This window comes from Rattus rattus, chromosome 6 (assembly GCF_011064425.1).
Source record: "Rattus rattus isolate New Zealand chromosome 6, Rrattus_CSIRO_v1, whole genome shotgun sequence".
In the NCBI taxonomy this organism is placed as follows: Eukaryota; Metazoa; Chordata; class Mammalia; order Rodentia; family Muridae; genus Rattus; species Rattus rattus.
Window position 1 is genome coordinate 76548813 of NC_046159.1, and position 22547 is coordinate 76571359.

The following is a 22547-nucleotide window of genomic DNA, read 5'->3' on the forward strand; positions in this document are numbered from 1 at the left end:
CTCAGTACTGCCACCATCGCCACCGGGTGCTGACGTGAGCCCTTGCCTATAAGCTATGAGAATGTTCAGGCTAACTCCTAGATGCAGCAGTAAAGCCTTATCTGACTGTGGGCCAGATACGTATGGTGGCCCAGGTAGTGATACATAAACACAAGGCAGCCAGCAAGCCCCTACTCAGAGTATCAGAGGTGCTCCCAATGGCAAGCCACTTTGTGGAACATTCTGTGATGCCCCCGGTGTGCGTGAACCACCTTAATTATATTTGCACCCTTTCTCTGGTGCGAGTGGGAAGGTGAACGTCTGGAGAGAAGAGTCTCACAGGATGTACAGAACACACAGACTGGGTCACCTGGAAGCCAGCCTTCCTAGTTCCAGTTGCCTCGCCTGTAAAACAGCAGGAATAACCTCATGCAGGGCTGTGATAAGGCTTCCTGAAAGACTGTATGAGAGCAACAAGCAGTTCCGGTTTCCATGAGGATGCCAGATGGTATTTCCCTGGAGGCTCTGCTTGGCGCTCCTGCCCAGGAGAGAATAGATACACTTGGGGGTGTTTTCTCTCACTCCATCCTGCTCTGCCCTAGAACCTTAGTTAAGGTTTTACAACGGATCTGCAAGGAGGAAGGTCCTCTCTAGCCAGTCTCAGCCCCAGAAAGGCCTCCCTCCTACCAAGCACTGAAGAGCCACCCCTCTGTCTAGATTTGAGGCAGCTCAGTAGAATTCCATGTCTCTGAAAGATGCCCCTCTACCTGAAAGTGTAAAAATCTCAATCTGATTTCTCTTTAAGAACAAAAACACAGGAGATTCCTTTCCTTCCCAGTGGCCTAGTGGCTACTGAATTGACTTCTTCCCAAAGCCATTGCTACAGAAATATAATAAAAGCACTTTGTATTTAAGAATGAAGGTAAAACGCTTTCATCGCTAGATGTTAACTAGGTTCTCTAGGTAGGTTTAGTTCTGTACCAGCAGAGAGGAAGGAACTTGCAGAAAAATTGCATTTAAGCTGGGAGACTGAGAGGAACCCAGTCAGTGTGATAGGCTGGGCTCCCTAGAAGCAGAGAAGGAAAGCTTCTAATTACTCCCGCAGTGCTACCCCTGTAAGAGTGGGCACTGTGTCTTTTTCACCATCCATTTCAACACACCCAGCCCAGTACCAGTAGTGCTTAACTGAAAACTTGTTGCTGTAGGTGTTGCCTCAAGCCTGTCATTACAGAACTTGGGAGGGAAGCATGACAACTGCCACAAGTTCAAGGCCAGCCTGAACCAGCACACTCCTACCTGTCTGGCCATCAACAAATTATCCACAGTCACTGTTCTAATAAAAACCTGGGAAGATCCGTCTCCCAGTGGTGAGAAAAGATATCTGTCTTTCGAGCCCCTGCTTCAACAGGGCAGGGCAGATGCTAGGCCCTGTGCAGTAGTGTCTGCCTCCGGTTCCAGCTGTTTGGGCGGCCTCAGCAGGAGGATGACCTAGGAGACTGGGGCCAGCCTACACAACATAGTGAGGACACTCTCTCCCCACCACACCTCTCTCCCCAGCCCCATTTACTAAGAAGGAAAGATGTGGAGGAAAGGAAGAATAGGAAACAAAAACAAACATCCAAGTGATGTTTAGACCTCTTAGAGCCTGGGAGCCTGCAGGATTTCCCTGTGGAAGGGAGCAAGGAGCCATGGGTCTGACCAAGGCCAGTGAAGGAGCAGTGGAGGCCTGAACTGGCAGGATTACTTGTGGATTGCTGTTTCCATCGCTTTCATTTTCTTTTGTCTTGGCTTACAAGCTAGCTGGTTTAAATATTAATTGTAACCCAGTCGGGAGGGAAGAAGGCCTCTGTGTAGCTCTGTGTAGCTATCTTCACTGGAAGAGGGAATTTCCCAGGCTTCTATAGATAGAGCTGGACTGTGGACTGTTTGCTGATGGACACACAGGTAGGAGCAGTGAGTGATGTTCGTGTGTGACCTCTCCTGCCCAGGCCTTAGAAACTGTACCCTGAAGGTTGAGAAAAGAAGAAAGCTTGGCATTCTCATGCAAAGGGAACAGAGAGAAATACTGAGGGTACAGCCTGCAAACCACAGGCCACTCAGAAAAGAGCCAAGGTCACTCAGATTCAACCAGCCACCAGGCAGAAGGAGAGTCCAGGTTCCCAGGCTGCAGGGACAGACATGGGGGCTGAGGGGTGGGGTGGGTGCACTCTGTGCAAGGTGAGGTCACCCATGCCTTGCTGGCACTTCAGACCCTGGCCTGGAAGTACGTTAAGAGATTTGGGCCAAGTCACTGGAAGTGATGCACCTTCCCCTCCCCAGGAAACCCTAAGCCTCTCTCTTGGGTGGAGCTGCATGACTAGAATCTGAGGAAGTGTCTGTTAGTCTGTGTGTTGCATCAAGGTCACTTAAGGCCTCAGACAAGGCAAGGCCACCCTGCCCTGCCATACACTTCCTTGTTATGTACCTCTGTCCTACCGGGGCCTCCCTATTCCCCCCAATCCACTATTGGCTGTCACCACCCCTTTGCCTAGTGACTTGTTGTGACCAAATTAATCAGATGAGGTCCACTGAGCAGATAGGGGAAGAGTGGACAGCACATGTGCTAGCAATTCCGATACTGCCCAAAGCTGCAGTGTATGGACCACCATTGCTCTGGACCCCATACTAGATATGCATCAGCTGTTGGGGCGGATAATGGCGCCCTTCTCTTACAAATGAGAAGATAAGCAGTCAAAGCCTGGTACCTGGAAGCCAACGCCAAGGTCTAGTCCAAAGTCCTAAACACAGATCGAAGGGATAGCATTGGCTTTGTTTTTTTAGTGCATTTTGGTTGTGAATTAATGTGTAAAGATGAACACCAAAGGGTGTAGCCATCTCAAAGGGTGAGATCATTGACTCGGCCCTTGGAGACAACTATGTCTCCGGCCACCCACTCGGACTATATCACTGGCATTTTATACCTTGTCTGGTCTAAGCCTTGTGCAGCAGCAAGCCCTCCCAAAGAATGAGTCAGCCCGGGTTTGCTGCTGGCGCCATGGTGCCCTAGACTGCTGAGTCCTCGCATAGTGCCAGGGAGGCACACCTACTGCCCACCTGCTCCCATGAGTCATGAAACTGCCACCTTCCTGCCAGCTCAGCCTTTTTCTCCAGTTGCCACCACTCTGGGCATGAATGTAGCCATATATGGCAGGGCACTAGGGAGCACTTGCCGTGGGCCTGTCTTCCTCTCGAAATGGTGCCCTTGACTAAGCAGACAGGTCAAAGCTCAAGGGCCAGGCTCTTTTCACTGCTTTGCATCATTTGGTTGTACAGACAAGGCAGCAGGGCAGTGTGGAATCCAAGGGCTCAGGCCAGAGGGGAGGATCAACCCTCTAACGTGTGAGGGCAGGTAACAGAGTGAGCAATGTCTTGGCTGTCAGGATGGGGCAGGAAGGAATGATAACATTTTACTCCTCCATCATGGAGAGTGCTTTAGCTCGAAGTCCCCCTAGCCCCTTTTAAATAAGGACTTGTTTACCTGCCAATAGTCTTAAACTTACTGTACATCCAATGTCCCCTAACAATTGCCCTGTGTGCAAAGTTCTTTAGGGGAGGGCTTTTTCACCATTTCCTGTGACTTACATTCCTCATCAGGTCAATGGAAATGAAGTAAAGCCTTCTGTTATGGGGACTGGGGTGATGGCAACATTGCTTTGCTGCTGGACGCTTGCATTCACTGTAGGTCCTTCAACTACTGCACTGTTTCTTAGAAAATTCTTTAAAGGACACTTTTCTGTAGTAGGCCAGGGCACATAGATTAAACTGACTGGTGCTAGATTTCTGCAGGAAGGTTTCGTAGATACTCAAATGGGTGGCAGGCTGGCATATTCAAGTCACCACCAGGATTACTGTGGGGCATTTCTGGCTGGGTTGCTGGGGGATATGCAGCCAGTCCCCTTCAAGTCACCTATTTTAATGAAGGTTCAGATAACCCAAAGGGAATGCTATTCACCTTCTTAAAAATTCTCTAGATTTCAGGAAAGAAGAGTCATCAAAGATGTCCAGCAAGACGGCGAGCACCAACAGCATAGCCCAAGCTAGGAGAACTGTGCAGCAGCTGAGATTGGAAGCCTCCATCGAAAGAATAAAGGCAAGTGTGAGCGACATGGTGGTGTGTGCTGGGTAACTCCCCCCTTCCTGGGCGGGAGCATAGGTCGGGGAAGGTACAGCGAGTGCAGCTGGCTTCCAGGCCTTTCTTGGAGCAGGCTGACAGTAATTTAGTCTTGGTTTCCTAACCACCTCTGGTGTTACTCCAAAACAGCTGAGGGACCAGATACCTAAGCCGGTCCCTCTGCCAAGCACTACACAAGCTTGGGGGAGATGTCCGCCTGTCCTGAGTGAGTGTGATCAAGCCCTGCCTTCTGAGTGCGGACAGGATCCCCAGTGGAGCTGATAAACATCCTTGTCACCCTTCCAGAATTTATCAAGTGTTATAGTGTTATCAAAGTGTTGCAAGTCACTGCCGCTCTGACTCTCCCTGCAGAATAAAACACTGCCTTTCGGTGTGCCACTTAGTGACGGCTCGGTGCCCAGGGTTAATAGAGACCCCATTCGAGGCAGATACATTTTCTTAGGTACCCTGACCTTGAAGTGTTCCCTTCAGTCCTGAGAGGAATGGCCCTCGAGAGCCCTGGAATGTTATGACTCATGCTGGTTCTGAAATGGAAGCAACTACCTGACTGGGATAGTCATCTGTCTGCACAGCGTGAGGCTCCTGTGGTGGCCCTCATCGCTGTGCTCTTGTCACTCCTAGTGTTGTGCTTTTCCCTTCCCCCACCCCAGGTCACTGAGAGCAACTCAAGTATGGCTCCATTATTGAATTCTTACATTCTGTTCTGTGTACCAGTCTGCTTCCTCTTGGATAAAAACTAAATGTCCCCTTGACTTACATGCCTTTCCGTCTTTGCCCCTAATTTTTATTTTGAAACACTTCCTACTAAAGAAGAATGGCAAATAAACACTCATTTTTTATTATTGTTTTTTTAGTGAGGATGTGTGCGTGTGTGTGTGTGTGTGTGTGTGTGTGTGTGTGTGTGTGTGTGTGTGTGTGCATCAGTAATAAGCACACATGGAGAAGCCAGAGTACAGAATAGAAGACTGTTCTCTCACACCGTCACACCATGGGAGTCCTGGGGAAAGAACCCGGGTCATCAGGCTTGGCAGCAGGAGCCTTACCCACTCAGCTGTGCATTTGCCTCACCCAGATGTCGCAGGAGTTTATTACACTGCTTCCCATTGAGTACTGTTAAATGTCGTTTGCTTTTCTTCTCAGTGTCTCTTGCTTCACGTTCATACAGGAAACACTAGGACTTTTTCTTTAAGCCACTTAGAAGTCATTGCGTTTCAGGGCTCTATAACAACGTATGTAACCAGCAGTGTGTTTTGGGGGTATCCAGGCAGCTTGTTTCGCCGTCACTTAGAGATTGATGATTGCCTGGCTCTCGTTAAATGTCTTTGCTTGCAGGAGAAATGTCATCTGATCGCTTGGTTAAGGCGGGCCTTACTGGCCAGGTACCATTTTCCCTGCACTTAACGAGTGGTCGAAGGCCATGCACACATGCTATGTCACTGATTATTGGCTTCAGATGCACTACCGATATTTGTCACTGGAGTCTTCTCTTTCTTATTTTTGTCATGACAGGTCTCCAAAGCGTCTGCAGACCTGATGTCATACTGTGAGGAGCATGCCCGGAGCGACCCTCTGCTGATGGGCATACCGACCTCAGAAAACCCATTCAAGGATAAGAAGACCTGCATCATCTTATAGTGGACCAGGAAGCACCCTTGCCTCTCAACGCAAACCACAGCAGCAACCTGAAGAGATTCCTGCAGCTTACCTGGTAACCACAGCTAGTAACTAAAACACCCTTCTCTTGGAATAACAGACCCTCAAGTCTCTCTCTTTCAAGTTGTCCTTTCTTCGCCCTTTACTGATTTAATACAGAATAACAATCTTATTTTCTATTTGGAAATATGGTATCATATTGGGTTACTACTGTATAAGGAAAGTGGCAGGGGAGTTGTGGGAAGCTTGTCTTTACAATATACTATTGATTAACATATGTCAAGACCTACATTGTCTAAGCACCGGCAAATTAAAATGTCAAGAATCGCTTCAGTCCAGAACCTTTATATTATGTTCTTAATAAGGTTTGTGCCAACCTACATCCCATGCCAGGGGTCTGGGGAGGTGGCATGTGTCTACAGCCATATCTTTTTGCACTATCGGCACTAACCGCCCTGAAACTTCCTGCTGCAGCATCAGCCCTTCAGAGTTACAGCGTTATCCTGACTCTGTGTAGGTGAATAACAGAGTCTTTCTGTGTAATTTTTGTACAAAAGAAGGTAATATAATCTGCATTATAACGAGCTGATGCTGTTCTCGCTCCTCTCTTGGAATTGTGCTGGCCCCTTAGTCTACAATAAACTGTGCCAGTTTAAAAACCTAAGGCTAAAACTGAAAGCCCTTTGATGGGGTCTTCATTCATATCAGTCATTTGGGCTTCTGTGATCCTGAGGCTAAGAAAAGGGAAGATACTCTCGGGAGGACCGTGGGCAGCTACACTCCAGGGCTCTTGATCTCTGCTGGATTGGGGGTGGCCACCTCAGAAACTTCCACTCTCATGACTGGCATGGAAGAATGAACTGAGAGCCTCATGTGGAGAGGGGAGCAGAAATCCATGAAAACAGCTGCTCTCCTGGGCCCAGCTTTACAGGCAACCCTTTCTCCTCACCAGCATGATAGATAGAGCATCTCTCCTTTGCTGCTAAGGCAGCTGTTTTCAGGGGGACAGTCCCTCCTTCCCAGTTAACTGGGTGAACCCCAGTGGGGGAAAAACACTCAAGCAATATACAGACGCTTGAACTCTTTGCAGATGTCTGCAGTTCCAACACTACCGTGTTCTCAAACCACTCTAGGAGAAAGGCCCTTCCAAACGGGGGCTTGCATTCTGTACAACAGTTCAAACATCTAGCAGTTGGGTGTTGATGTCCTCAATTTTACTCTGATCATGAAAATAGCCCACATACCCTCACGGTCTCTAGTAGGGATCCCAGAGGCACATAACCTGCCACGACCAAGGAGGTATTCTGACTTTGTCACAGTGAATATTTAAAATAATCAATTAGAAGCCCAAACCAAACCCAAAGCCTGTGATATTTTAGTTCATTAAGGTAACTACTAATGAAGGATTTTAAAAAGTGTTCTCAAAAAGGACTTGCCCCAGGAGTTGTTATAAAATTTCCCCCACTTGTGTACAGTGTGCACTAAAAGAAAATGTCTTTCACTATCTAGTGCCTGGGCTTTGAGCATCATGCAGTACTATTCCTAAGTGACTCAGAGGAATCAGACTTTCCCCAAGTTACCCATCTGCTCAGCACTCGGAACTGAGCATGTGAAAGCCATAGCACTGCCCACAACCTGTTCTCACTGCTTCGCTCCCAGCTGGCTTAAAGGCACCTGTTCAGGAGAGAGAGGGAGGGAGAGCTTTCACCTTGGAAAAGGTAAAAACGGCAATGTACACCAAAAAGACAACTTTGACATTTAATGGAACATTCTTTTTTTACAAGTATATTTTTCTACTGATAGTTTCAGAACACTAATCTTATATTCACTCTAATCTTAAACATGTTTCTTTAAATATTTATAAGGCAGTTTATTACAGAATATTTTTATGCAATCATGTGCACATTATTGGTAGCAAACATAGTATATTCTTTAGTACTTAAACATGTTTTTTTAATATGCTTTTAATGGTAAGAAATGAACTTGAGGTCCCGGGAGATTTTGTTGCCTTTTCATTGATTAGAGACAATAAATACCTTGTAACTTCCTAACCAGATCTGAGCTGTGCTCACAATAGTAGTAAAGTCAGATCCTTTGATGCTGGACCCAGGAGGGAACTCATTAGCCAACTGTTGATCACTTAGAACTAGATGTCTGCGTGAGAAAGTATATGTATACATATATATGACACGCAGGAGTCACTTTTATATATCTGTCTCTGTCCACGTATGAAGCCAGGGAGCTGTAGCAGTATGTTGGTGACGGTCAGGATGCGCAGAAGTACCAGGTGGGATTTTTTCCCACACTGACAACTTGGCTTCCTTTCTGTATGTTCAGTCTGTTTTGTCTGAACGGACACTCCTGTGAGCACTACACTGTTTATACTCTGATCTCCGTAGTTCATCTTAAATTTACTCATGGCCCTGGCAAGATAGCATACACAAGATCCCATGATTCCAGAGCATTTTGAAGAAACACACATATTTTTAAACAGGGAAAACATAGCAGGTGGTTCATAAGCTGTGGGTTTTAGCTAAATATTTTGTTTCTTTGTAATCATGTTTTTAAATTCTTTACCATATGAAAGAGAAAGAGTGTCAGAGAAGGCTTGGTCTGCTTTTTCTGTGTTCAGATTCTTTTTATACTTTGCTGATCTTTAAACTGTCCATGGGGGAAATTTTATAGCAACAAGTTAATGATTTTCACTCATTGTTTACACAATGTAAAATGTGTCAAACTGGGGCCAGCAAGATGGCTCGGTGGGTAAAAAAGCTTGATGCCCCACAACCTGTGTCTGCTCTTCAGGATACACAGGTAGAAGAAAAGAATTGATTCCCGCAGGCTGTCTTCTGCCCCCTACACACACACACACACACACACACACACACACACACACACACACGCACACGCACACGCACACAGCATTTAAAAGTATGTGCCAAAGTGTATTTGTTCAGGGCCACCTCCCACCAGCTTACCACTGAGGTAGAACTGTCAGGCTCATCACCCTGAGTTTGTAGTAAAAGTGTGTCCACGCACAGGCCCCAGAGTCGCCTCCAACGAAATAAATGTCATCCTGAAGTATGCTATGAAGCTTGTTGCTTTCTTTCATCGTATGCCTGTCAGTAGGAAAAGTATGTCAAGTTAAATCGAATAGAGCACTTTCCAGTGGTCAATGTCAGTCCTGGGCCAGGCGACTTAGGACCAGGAACATCAGCTCTCTGAGCCTCCCCCTCCCCCTTTGTCACAAGGGAGTAGAAGCAGAAGGTGGCTGAGATCTCCTCCCTATTCCCAGATGCCTTGGTTGAATGACCTGCCTCGCTGCTGGTCCTGCCAATGTGTTGGTGCTAGAAGCTGCTTCAAATACCGGTTTGTAGTGTGTGCTCACCTAATCACTTCTGTTATTGAGTGCCTGTTCTAGGTTTATGGACTTACTATTTCTGTGATGTCTCATTTTTAGCCATGTTAACTCTTAACACATATTCTCTTATGTCTCAGTAAAGTTTCATTTGATAAATTGTTGTTGAGATTTTGTTATTTGATAATATTCTTTGGCTATTCATCCAGCATCTTAATCACTTTAAAACTGTGATCATTATTTGGAACTCTGTTCTTTGGAAAGAATAAAAGCATTTTTTCACTTGCTAACATGCTCACAGATGTGAGAGAAGAGTCATTAAAAGCTTTACTTACTGGGTCAGTGCGTCATTGACTCCTTCCTGTGTTTTGCCCAATAAATTAATAAAAGACTACTTCTCTTCCCCTTCTCTTCATTCACTTGACATTGTCCAGGAACCTTCTGAGAGCCAGGAGCTGTGGTGTGCAGGTAAACGCGGCTCACCCAGGCCTCAGCAGCCGTAGAGAGGGCATGAGGAAGGTGGGGTGCTGCCGCTTATCCCTATCCCTGCAGCATCATGTGTCACTATGAGTCACAGAAGGGTCTTCTGGGAGCCAGGAGGGACACATGTCACAGCAGTCTGTTAGGAGAGCTGCTGAGGTGTGTGCTGAGGCTTGGTAAGCAGGAAAAGCACTGCATTGGCTTGTGAAGAGTCTTGTGAGGAAGAGAAAGTGGGCTCCAAGCTCAGGTGCAGGTCTGCCATGCCCTGCATCTACCCTGTAAGAACAGCAGGCTATGAGGTGGCTAGGGAGTGACACCTGAGTCTCATCGGTGACCATGACAACAGGGTAACACTGCTGAAGATACTCTGCTTTCCAACCCTGTAATCCCCCTGCACGGATGAAGGTCAGACAAGGGAGCAGCCCAGCAGACCCAGGTAATAAAGCAGATCCGCTAGAGAACCACCCTCACCTCAACAGAGCTCCACCCCTACAGCGTGCTTGTACTCACACACACACTTGTGCAAGCACACACTCACACATGTGCAGGTGCAGGCACACACACTCACACTCGTGCAGGCACACACACTCACATTCGTGCAGGCACACACATGTGCAGGCACACACACTCACACTCGTGCAGGTGCACACAGGAGAGCAGGAGGTTCTCACTCAGCTTCTCTAGAAAGGATGACTGATAGTGGCTACTCTGGTGCGCACCAGCACTTCTCCCAGTTGTTACTGAGTTCCCGAAAGCTGTTTTGTGGCCGCCCTTTTCTCCTCCCTGCTATAGTCGCTCCCATAGTTTCTGTGACTGAAGACAACTGTATTGGGAATGATAGTGATATTTAGTAAAAGTGAATTTTTAAAGAGAAAGGAGATGACAGAACTGAACAGGGTGGCAGAGTGGCAGTTGCCTTGTGCACTGTCCTCCGTTATGGACAGGAGGCACCTGACAGTGTTGGTAGTAAGAGTGTACACTACCATAAGTATGGACAGGATGCCCCTGCCAAGAGTGCCAGGTAAGTATACACTGCCCAAAGTTACAGGCAGGAAATACCCGCCAGGAGTGGCCATAGCAGCCTAGAGCTGCGTGTCACTTGGTGTTTCAACTTCTCTCCATTTGTATCACCATCAGCTCCTACTGTCAAGGGAATTACACAGAGATACAAGGACAGCCACCCAGCCTTTTCACTGAGCGGTAGGCAGACTTACACCCATGTTTGTGTCTGCCTCAGTCTTACAACTCCAAGCCTGTTTATAGCATCTGACCATTATCTGCTCTGTCTTTGTGGCGCCTTGATATGGCCATCTCCTTACCCCAGCCTGAGACTGTTGTGAGCAGCCAGTGGCTCTTGCCTTCCGACGGGCGCCGTCTGCGCTGTGTCCTAGTATGAGTCATTCAAATGCACATTGGAATTCAAATCAGCATTTGAATGTCCAGGCGATCCCTGGACAACTGTGCTGTGAGACTAAAGAACATTCACCTCAAAGATCAATATGTTCACAATTCAATGTTGACTTCGCCCTGCAAGTAATGTCTGGGGCTGGAGAACTGGTTAGGAGCATGACCTGCCCTTGAAGACCTGAGTTCGGTTCCCAGCATTCCAGCTCCAGGAGCACACACCCCCACACAGATTCATATTCATACACGCGACCGAAAATAAAATATCTTAAAACATTGCTGTCCAAGTAGATTCATGCTAAGGCATTAATAATTTAATGTGAGCTTGTTGGCACGATAAGATAGAATGATGCAGGAAGCAGTGCTTGTTAGCACAAAGGAAAGCAAGATATATGTTCAGGTATCGTTGGAAATCATTACAAATCAAATGCAGTGTACCAGGTAACACCTGCCCGTCCTCACAGGCATCCCACACTGCTATGAAAGTGAGTAATAAAATCAGTTAAAATACGAACTAGATGATGCCAGACTTGAGAGCATAGAGCTAGACATCAGTATGTAGATTGGTAGACTCAGGACCTCCATACACCCTCCTTAATGACATTCACTAAAAGCTAGAGGACATAAACCACGTGACACAGGGACCTGGGGACCCACTAGATTCTGAGCTAGATAGATTTAAAGCAATCACATGAGAGAGAAGCTTCTGACCCAGGTACCAGTAGACTGAGTTATTAAGGTCCCCTTACAGTGGGCATGTGAAGTGTAGGTGTGGTATACAGTCCTTTTCCTTTGGTGATGGGTATTGAAAGCCATGTCTCAAGTTTGGTAAGTGCACCCACACTCTATGAGGGAGACACTTTCAACTACAAATTAATTCTTCAGCTCACTAGTTGTATAATTTTCATGTCTAAGGAAGCTAGAACTAGTTTAACAGGTTAGATAAAGTCATCTTCTGAAGTGCGTTTTTTAAACCAGTTTACACTTTTTAAGTGTAAGTAGCACAACCTGTCTTTAATTCAAAACTATAAAAGGCCTTGTGGCACTGGAAGCACAGGATTGCATTCTGCTTCTAACCTTGACGTCGTCTTTCTTGCACGGCCAATGTATTGTTCAGGCTGGAGAGATGGCTCAGTGGTTAAGAGTACTAGGTGCTCCTCCAGAGGTTCTGAGTTCAGTTCCCAGCAACTACATGGTGACTCCTACCATTTATAGTGGGATCCAATGTCCTCTTCTGTTCTGATTCTTTCTCTGCCATGCAGGCATACATGCAAATGGAGGGTTCTTATTTATAAATTAATACATCATTTAAAAAAGTTCTGACCAAGTCTCAGATCTGATGTCAGTGAGACATTTTAATATAATGTGGAACATCTATCACTAGTGCTAGGCATTTGCGCAAGGCATGGAAGAGGGAGTCTAGGCATTGTACATGTTTTGCTTAAGCCCCATTGTCACTGTTTAAAGGAAAGTAAATGTGATTTAACCTCATCACATAGGTCAAGAAACAGGCTCAAAAAGATTGCATCATACCCCATCACTCAGAAATTCAGAAGAGATGGCTCAGCAGTTATGAGCATTTGCTGCCTTTCCAGAAGTCCCAAATTTGGTTCCCACCACCCATCTTGGGCTGCTCACATCTATAACTAGTTCAGGGGCCCAATGCTCTCTTGTGACCTCCACAGACACTGTGATAACTCAAATGAGAATAGCCATCATAGGTACCTATATTTGAATACTTGATTGGGAATCCCAACACTTGGGAAGTAGAATCAGAAGTTCAGAGTCACCCTCAGATCCATAGTGAGGTCAACCTGGGCTGTATGAAAGCTTGTTGGCAGAACTGTTGGGGAAGGATTAGGTGTTGTAGCCTGGTTGAAGGAACTGTGTCATTGGGCCAAGGTTAGGTTTCAGAATCCATTCATTCCATTGACACCTCCCCCTCCTCCCTTCCCCCTTTACCTCCCCTCTGCCCCTACTGCTCACCACTATGCATGCCTGCCTGCTGCCATGCTCCCTGCCATGATGGAATTTAATCCTCTGACACTAACCTCCCAATAAACTCTTGTACAGGTTGCTTTGGCCGTGGACACCTGCATCCATGTGCACATATGCATACACAAGTGAAATATAAAACAAAACCTGGTATGGTGACACACACTTTTATCCTTTAATTCTAGTACTCGGGGCAGAAGCAGGTAGATCTCTGAGTTCCAGGCCAACCTGGTTTACATAGTGAGATCCTGCCTCAAAATGAATCCGGCCTGTGTGTGTGTGTGAAGATTCTAAGCTACATTATCCAAATTCTAGACCCAGGTAGGCCTCCCTGTTTTTAGTTTTGAATAGGCATGTTTTGTTTTTGTTTTGGTTGTTGTGGCTTTGATCATGAAAATACTTCGGATCTTAAAATCAAGAAGGTAAGGAAACAAATAACTTCTTTGATAATCAAGAGGACCAGGACTCATAGTGAGGCCAGCCTGGGCTACACGAAACCCTGTCTGAAAGGAGCAAGTATAATATCTGGGTAACGTGTAAAGGATGGCCTGTTCCAGGTAAGACCTGCGATTGGGTACTATTTGTAGCATTTTGCATCTGTTAATTGACAAATCTCACAACAAATCTAGGTAATAGCTACTATTTTTTGCCTCAAGTTACACACACACACACAAACACACACACACAAAGGTAGGAGCCTAGATCTGGAAGAACATTTAATTTGCTTTTTGAATTAAAATTCTTATAGTTTGATTGACATAGAAAACCACGTGGTCCCCATTGTTCCTTACTCTTCTTTCCAGCCCACAGGGGATACATTATAAATGCTGCCAGTGGGCACTCAAAACCATGGATAGCACCAGGTCCTATGCAGACTGCTTTTTCTTGTATATACATGCTTATGATAAAGTTTAATTTTAAATTGGGCACAGTAAGTTGAGTAACAGTAACATAATAAAATGATTATAAGTATGCTATAATAAAATTTATGAACTGTTCAAGCTTTCGTTTAATATCTTCCAGCCTTGCTTGACCACGGAGGAAGGCCTACTGAACCATCCAGTTTCCCACCTGGTTGCCAGTTTGATGTCTCAGCACAGGAGAGCTAGGATCTCTGGTTTTGTTTTCTTGTCCAGTAAAAAGAATTCAGGCTATGCAATGCCTAACACGTTCCTCTAGCTTTAAATTTCATCATGAAATTGAATTTCACCATGATCCCTGTCTAAGGTTTCCACTGATGTGATAAATATCATTACCAAAAACAATGTGAGAGGAAAGGGTTTATTTCAGCTTGCTCTACATCACAGTCTGTCACTAACTGAAGTCAGGGAAGGAACTCAAACCGGGCAAGAACCGGGAGGCAGAAGCTGATGCAGAGGCCATGGAGGAGCACTAGTTACTGGTTTGCTCAGCCTGCCTCCTTATATAACCTACAAACTCACCACCACCACTAAGGGGTGGGGGACACCACCCACATTGAGTTGGGCCCTCCCCCATCAGTTATCAATTAAGAAAATGAACTACTAGCTTGTACACAGGCCAATCTAGTAGGGACATTTTCTCAATTACTGTTCCCTCTTCTAGATGATTCCAGCTTGTGTCAAGTTGTCATAAAAACTAGTCTGCACAACCACCAAGGTGATTGCCCCAGAGCAAGGCTTCTCTATTGCACTCTGGATGTGTTGACTTTTGCCATTTCCCCAACTGTGGGAAAGTTGACTGCATCATTTGTGGTAATGGGGGTCTGCATGCTTTCCACTGGGGCAAGGAAGAAAACTGGAGAGAACTGGGAGGCTGAGAAGAATGGGTTCACTGTGTACAATTTCACTTCTTACTATTTCAGCGATGGACTTGTTACCAGGACTGAAGAAAGTTTTTAAGGAAAAATTAATTGCAGAAAGGCATTTTTAGTTTTGTCTACAGTAGGAGAATTAACAAGGGTTTCTTCAAAGATCTGTGCGAATGACAAGGCCTTTGGCTTTTATTGACTCATTTACTAGCACAATGGGAAATACACTCTTGGATAAACTCCAAAAAGACAAAAAAGAGTTTTGCAGGGAGCAGATGAAGTACTGAGTGAATGTGTATTGTTGACATGAGCATGGCCGTGCTGAGGACTTCAATGCCTCAAACTGTGGAAATGGCGAGGCCTTCCCTTGATTCCGGTGTGGATGTTGATGGTGTGTGCTACAAGTATCAACCACAGCTTCCTCCTCCAGTGACTCCAGCCTGAGACTGCTCCTCTGTATAGACCTCTTATCCAGATTGGCTAACCCTTATGTATGTATCTGAATAGATAGAGGCACTCTGAGCTTCCAGGCTACTGGTGCATCTCCATCCGAGAGCATGGCCCACCCAACCCCAGCATTTCTGTACATGTGTCTATTGTTTCTTCATTCCCCATTGCCCCAGGCAGGTCAGTTGCATCAGAGTTCGTTTGGCAATAATGGTCTGGTCTGGGCAGTAGGATGGGAAGATAAATTACTGCCCGGCTTGGCAAAGGCCGTGTCAGCTGTTGCTGTGTCTGGAGGAATTGCCAATAATTTTGGGGAGAAGGCAAAGTATCTGTTGGACTTTGAAGGGTGAGTAGAGCCTTTTTGGTGAAGAAAAGGAGAAGGGTTGTGGACGCATTGGTTCTTGACAGTGACAGAGGCAGTTTTAAGGGAGAAAGAATTTATTCTGGTGCACGGTTTAAAAGGTCTTGGTGGGGAAGTTATCTGTGGCTGCACAGGTTTGTAGCACTGCTTACATCTCAGCAGACTAATACGAAGAGAGGCCCCATTCGAAGCCACATTCCTGAGGCTGTCTTTCCCCCTGATCAAAGCTTTCCAGTCAATGTCTTCTGGCTCCTTGTCCCCCCTCCCAGGGCACTACAACCTGGCTTTTACTACTCCCACTGGTAGAATGAAGCTGATCACATCCATACAGTTTCCAGGTTCAGTGGAGAATCCCTTCACTGCCTCAGAGGCCTTCCTAACAGTGTGACCGCTCTTATACCACTGTCTTCTGGGACCTCAGACTTTCCCCCTGCTCCTCCACCTCCTGTTCCTATCTCTTATATTCCTCCATGGCCACAGGTTTCTGTTTTGTGAACCACTCCCCTCCCCTTGCTTCTCTTACTTTGGTGGGTTTTCTTGGGAGATCGCACCAGCTCTTCAGGCTGAAAGCTGGATGGTTTGGGGCTTCCCTACCCTACACCCACACCCTTAAGAGTTCTTCTGTCTTTGTGCAAGGAGACTTTATCTTATGTTTGTTTGCTTCCTTGCTTTTGAGATGGGATCTAGTCAGCCTAGAACTCAGTTGTGTGGCTCAGGTCGGCCTAGAACTTGCTTACAGTGACTTTCTGCCTCTGTGCACCTGTGCTGAGGTCATGGATCTGCACCACCACACCAACCTAGGTTTTGCTCTGTTTCCCGTATTGGGTTTTTTCTTTTGTTCTGAGGTGGGAGGTTCACAATAAGCCATGATTGGTCTTGAACTCTTGGGCTCACGTGATCCTCCTGACGCAGCTTCTTCAATAGGTATGTGCCATGTCTGTCCTCCTGGACACTCTCTTTAAAGATTTACTTCTTTTTATTTTATGTGTATGAGAGTTTTGCCTGGCTATAAGTACATATAGTACCCACAGAGGCCAGAAGACAGTGTCAGATCCCCTAAGACTGGTATTTCAAATGTTTGTGAGCTGCAGTATGGTGCTGGAAACTGATCCCAGGCCCTCCGGAAAATCAGCTAGTGCTCCTAATCCTAGTCCAACTTGACAAGTCTCTACTAGACATTTTTAAACACTCAGATTAGGACTTGAACTATAAATCAAGGCTAAACTCTCCCTTCCCCACAGTTCACTTGGTAGCACTGTTAGCCTCAGTTGCCTGATCGGAAAGACCAAGAGGCATTCAGGAATTCTCTCCCCTTCCTCAAACCGATAGCCAGCTTACTTGACTCCCAGCTACTCCTCAGATCCATCCCCTGGTTTCTTCGTTTTCTCAAACATTTCTGAGCTAAGCTGACATTAGGGTTTGTCTTGATTTACTTGGGTCCATCACAGTTGTTGCATGAAAGCCCTATATTCCAGCTGCTATTGTTTACTTACTTTTAGCTGCAAATGGAATTGGTTCAAGCACATCACTGAAAATCCCAGGCTCACCCTCAGATCTAAACTCAGAGCTCTGCTCTCCAGCTTCTTCTCGGTCCCTACAGCCGTGATTCATGTGTCTGTTCTCTGTGTGACACCTTGAATAAAGGTGTTATGAGAATCTCTGACTGAAAAGTTACATTCACCATACCCAAACCATGGTCAAGAGGATAAGACATGGACATGACATGTCTACCCTAAGAGAGTGTTAAAGGACGGTAAAGTGCAGGGTGGGGACTAAGGCAGGCAGGAACAGTAACCAGTCCTCTGCCAGGCAAGCCTGTGAGATCCAGCTTGCTAGGGCCTAGGAACCTGAATCCATCTGAGAGGAAAGAACCAGATAAAACATTCAGATTTAAACTTTTTTTTCTGAGTGGTGTGTGTGTGTGTGTGTGTGTGTGTGTGTGTGTGTGTGTGTGTGTGTATCCTCAAGCCAGGTGTGATAATAGCATTTACCTGTAATCTGAACACTTGAGAGGTGAGATAAGAAGATCAGGAGTTCAAGGCTAGCCTCGGCTACAATACTGAGTTCAATGTTTCCCCGAAATCCTGTCAATAAATAAATAATCCCCAGTCACCTCACTGTCTGCAGAGCAAAGTCCGTGCTGCTGTGCCTGCACGCGAAGTCCTCAGCTCGTCTCTGCCTTTTCACTCGCCTGTCTTTACTCCCTTAATACTTAAACCTGGGTAAACAACACTGAGCGAGATCCACCCTTCTTCCTAACAGAATCCCAATTAAGACTTGTGACTCAGGTCAGGCATCATCGTTTTCTGGAAGTCTTTCTGACCATCACACTGCACAGGCAAAGGGGTGTGGTTGGGGCTATTTGCCAAGCTTGCCTTGGTACCACACTGATCTGAAAGTTGTCTGTATATGGAAGCCACATGGGCTCTATCTTAGGAAGCAAGCCCTAGCACAGCGCTGGGCACACAGCTTGTACTCGGCCCTGGATATTTTTTCTGGTTATATAGCAATCCTCCTGCCTCAGTCACCAGAACACTGGGATTGCAGGTACTAACCCTGGATTTTTAACAAAAGTGTTCTGTTAGCCCAAATGAGAGAGGAAGAGATATACTTGGTATACAGATAGATCAGTGATAACGTGAGCATTTCCAGGAATTCCCCCGGTAAAGAGAAAGCAGGTTAGCAATGCATTGAGTGCCTCTAGAAACGGAATGTTCAGGCAACGTTGCCTTTATTTTAACTAATCTACCTAATTTGCAGTAATCTGAAATAAACTTTCAAGAGACACTAGAAGTTTGCCCATGTTTAAGTGTTTTACTACTGATTTTTTTAATTGCTAAATATTGTGTGAACAAAATTTCAATTGGCTGCACTTTCTAACCCCTCAGAATTTTGCAATTCATGGCATCACCTTTTCCAGGCTCTCTCATGGTGTGATAACAGCCCATCTCTTCTCTTGGTTGTGCTACACACACACACACACACACACACACACACACACACACACACACACACACACACACATGATATTTATATATGCATTGATGTTCTTTTTTTCCGTTGCACTCTACCACTAAGCTACAGCCCCAGTGTTCCTGAAGTTGCTCTGGTTCTAACAAGCTGGACTCAGCTATGGAGTCTCAGTAGGAAATTGGAGACCTTAGTGAAATGCGAAGAAAAGAATTTCGCATGGGGGGAAGGAACCAACAAGAGGTTTAACGACCTCTTCTTTCTAATTCCTGGCATGAGGCTTAGATTTAAATTGAAGGCAAGAAATGTGCAGTCCTGTTCAAGGGGTGGCCCTCCCTCGTGATCATTGACACATCACTCATTGTCTGGGCTCCTGCCTCCAGGTCCTCCTGCAAGTATTCAGCACTGTGTGACAAAGCTTCCCTGCTGGCTGGCAGCGCCAGCCCTTTTCTTCTCAGCAGGAGACTCCTGCGGGAATTCCAGTTCCTTAGGGTCCATTGTCTCAACAGAATGATAGCCCAAGGGAAGGGCAGTCTTACAGCCCCAACTCTACCAGTTATTTTTAAAGAGCATTCCATCACCCAGTGGGTCAAAGCTTGCCTTTCAACAGAATCGTGGCTTGGTGACTTCTATCTTCCCTGCCTCATCGCCTTTTATCAGTAGACATGATGTGTCCTGGCTTTGCCACTCATTAACAGTATGCTCCTGGGCAAATTAGTCTCGTTTCCTTTGCAGCATGAGGACAGTAACAGAACCCATTGCCGTAGGACTGTTGTGAGGGCTGGTGAATTGTAGTTAGTAAAGTACTTGGCACGAAGCTATGTTGGTACATCCCAGGAGCTAGCCCCAAACATGCCATGAGCTGGGCTCCTTCTCCAAGGAGAAAGTCAACCCCATCACCTTAGCCCTTCCTGCAACAGAGCATTTCACCTTTCCTGGCAAATGGCTCAACTTTAGTGACCTGTCTCTAGCCACAGGAATCCTTAGTTGGGCACCTCCCTATTCACCCAGTGTCAGGGTAGAGGGACACACACACACACACACACACACACACACACACACACACACACACCAGCCTTCAAAGTAAGTCACTGCTGCTATAGAACTGGGACCTAACACAGTACTATGTACATGAGAGACATTCAATAAATCTATTATAGGAACTTGCTTGGCTTTCTGACAAATTATAAACTTTTCAGTGCCAAGAGGTCCCATAGGTTACATCTCTAGCAGAATTGCATACAATCCATCAGCCACGCATTTTTATGGTGTTTGTGAAATGCAATGCTAACTCTGATCAGAGAACTTACAGCCTTTTCCTCCATTCTATTCTATATGCCCTCAAGAACTTCTCTCCTTCAACCTTCCACAATAGTCCTTTGTGCCTTTTGTGGCTGGACTCACTTTAGGTCGTACCTATGTGCTTTCTGTTTCCCTGGACTGTGAGCTCCCTGAGGCCCAAGTATCTTTTTCAGCCTCGTCTAATGACCATAATAAACGCTCATTAAATAGCTCTTGGTCGTTTCATATGTACAACTTTTTCAAAGTCCTTATGTTTGTATGAGCATTGTCTAAAAGAAAAGAAAAATTCAGCTTCTAGTTTGAGGGACCCTGGCTTGGTGTCGTGTCAGTACCATTGAGCTTTGTTTTCAAAGAAAACAGACCTTTCCCCATATATAATTTTTTAAGGTCGAAGGTTATAGTAAGATCATAAAGCACACTCTACAAGTTTCTAGTTATAAACTCTTTCCTGCAAATAGCACCATTTCTTTTAGCTTAGGAATAGTTTATTGTAAAAGGTTGCTTTCCTGGATTCTTTTCATTACAAAGCGTTAACTTACTGAAGACCCTGCCTCACCAGACACAGCAGACGCCACATTGAATTTGTGAAGTCACCTGTGGAAAACTAGGGATTTCCCACTTTTCAGTGAACAGCACATCTCAGGCAGGTGTGTCAAGTTTTTGTTCTTGTTGAATGTAAAGAAGCCAGTCGTTTGCTTTTGTGTTTTTATGAAGATACCAGGGTGAGTTGGAATGAGGTAGCGCAGTGACCTTAAACTCAAAGTAGTCCTCCTGCCCCAACCTTGTTTACTAATTTCTAAAGCAATTAACTAAATATTAGCATAAGTTAGAGGCATACTTTACTTATACTTATAGATTTATCTTCTTTTGAATTTTATTAATGTAGTGCATGATGTGCATGTGCACGTGCATGTGTGTCTGCATGTGTGTGCGTGTGGATAGGTGAATGTGCACATGTCCTGCCCTCCTGTGGTCAGAGGACGAGTCTGAGAAGTCAAGTCTCTTCTCCTTTAGGTTTCAGAGATCAAACTCAGGCTGTCAGGCTTGGGTGGCAAGCGCCCTACTGAACCAATGGTTCGGAATTTCTTTTCAACCCAAGTTTAAGTTACCTCATAAAGGAACAACAAAACAAAAATCAAAAGAATACCTAACTGCACTTATTGTTGAGCCTGTCAAGAAACGGAGCAACCTTAAGGCTGGATCCTGCTACTTCTTATCACTAAGCACTGGGATTTAAGTGACTCAAACTCCTTTTTAATAATATGTATGGTAACGAGTCTCTGCGAGGCTTTCAATATTTTCCTGTTGCTATGATCTGAGCAAATACCACGTACCAGGTAGTAATTACTTTTCCCAGGGCCAGGGACACTGCAGGATCTCATACAGGCTCTCTCACTAAAGCTGCAGCCTTGGATTTACGATGATTTCTACTTATTCCACTTATTGAACAAATATTGACTCATCACCTAATGTATGCATACATCTACGACCCGGTATTAGCTCATCCTTCCACGAGATGACAAAGCTATAAAAGGCAACGCTGTGGGCTGGGTAGTGTGTTCTTCACTTTTACACCTGAGCGAATCAGGGCAGAGAGGCTGCCACCCATGCTCTTTCCAGCAAACAGCTGCTTTTCTCCACTTGCTTTTCTCCTACTTGGTTTGACTTATTTCATGAGCTGCAACAGTTGTAGAAACAGATTGGACGAGCCTCTAGCGGGAAGGCTAAAGGTCTTGCCTGAAAGGCATGGCTCTCAAATCTCCTGCTAATATAAAAAGTAAATGTTGTTATTCCAGTTGTTTGGGATTACACCTTGGCTTAAAGCAAAAGAAGACTAAATAAGGCCTAGAAATCCACATTCCTAAGAGTAGAAAAAAAAGAAGGCTATACAAGATGGGCAGAAGCTTAAGGGTATGGTTTCTTCTGCCCTCCCTGCTGGTCACAAGAAGGCTGTCAAATACTAGGGGCCCAAGGAGCTCCAGAGAGGGGGTGGGTGTGGGGAGGGGGGAGCTGCAAACAGTGGAGACTACAGCTCTGCAGGCCTTTTTCTCCAGCATGCCCCTTTGGGTTCCCTGGCTCTGCCTACATGGGCCTGCTACTGACCAGACAGTACAAAGGCTTCTTCTACTGAAGTCTTTTTTTCCTTATTCTCTGCCACTTCTTCCCTAATATATCCAGACCCCTCGCAGCAGTTGTGGAAATGCTCGGCTGAAGTTATAGTGCCCTGAGAAGAGGCTAAGAACATGAGAAACCTGCCCTTTGTCATGGTTCTACAAAACATTCTCACTACCTTACACTGGGAACTACAGCTATTCACCCTATTAACTACCCCTTACCTCCCCACGTTATCTACCTACAACACTGACCATGTCACTTCCTTCTGCAGACTGTGGCAAGTTCACAGAAGGAAGCTCAAATACATAATGGTGATGTAAGAACTCCCGTCAGCATCTGAGTCGAACCCCCACCTTTCCAACCCTCTCTCTCACTTATCTCCCTACACCAGAGGCACGAAGAGTCACCCTTGCAGGTCTCTCTGCGGGCTCTGATCTTTCATGCCTGCACCATTGCACAAACTTTTGTAGCTGTTAGCAATACCCTTTCCCTGTCTCTACCTAGAGAAACTAAGCTCATTTCT

The 22547-nt window shown here is 45.7% G+C and overlaps 1 protein-coding gene and 1 pseudogene across 2 annotated transcripts in view; both read left to right on the forward strand.

Annotated features, from left to right (window-relative positions):
- The window catches only part of Gng12 (G protein subunit gamma 12), a 98341-nt gene extending 88838 nt beyond the window's left edge, over positions 1–9503 (forward strand). For both annotated transcript variants that reach the window (XM_032906378.1, XM_032906377.1), the window contains exons 2-3: positions 3990–4108; positions 5660–9503. In XM_032906378.1, the coding sequence (XP_032762269.1) occupies positions 4016–4108; positions 5660–5785 (219 nt within the window). In that variant the 5' untranslated portion in view covers positions 3990–4015 and the 3' untranslated portion in view covers positions 5786–9503. The remainder of the gene's footprint in view (positions 1–3989; positions 4109–5659) is intronic.
- A 5147-nt stretch (positions 9504–14650) lies between these two features.
- Positions 14651–14801, forward strand: LOC116904718 (annotated as a pseudogene).
- The last annotated feature ends 7746 nt before the right edge of the window (positions 14802–22547 follow it).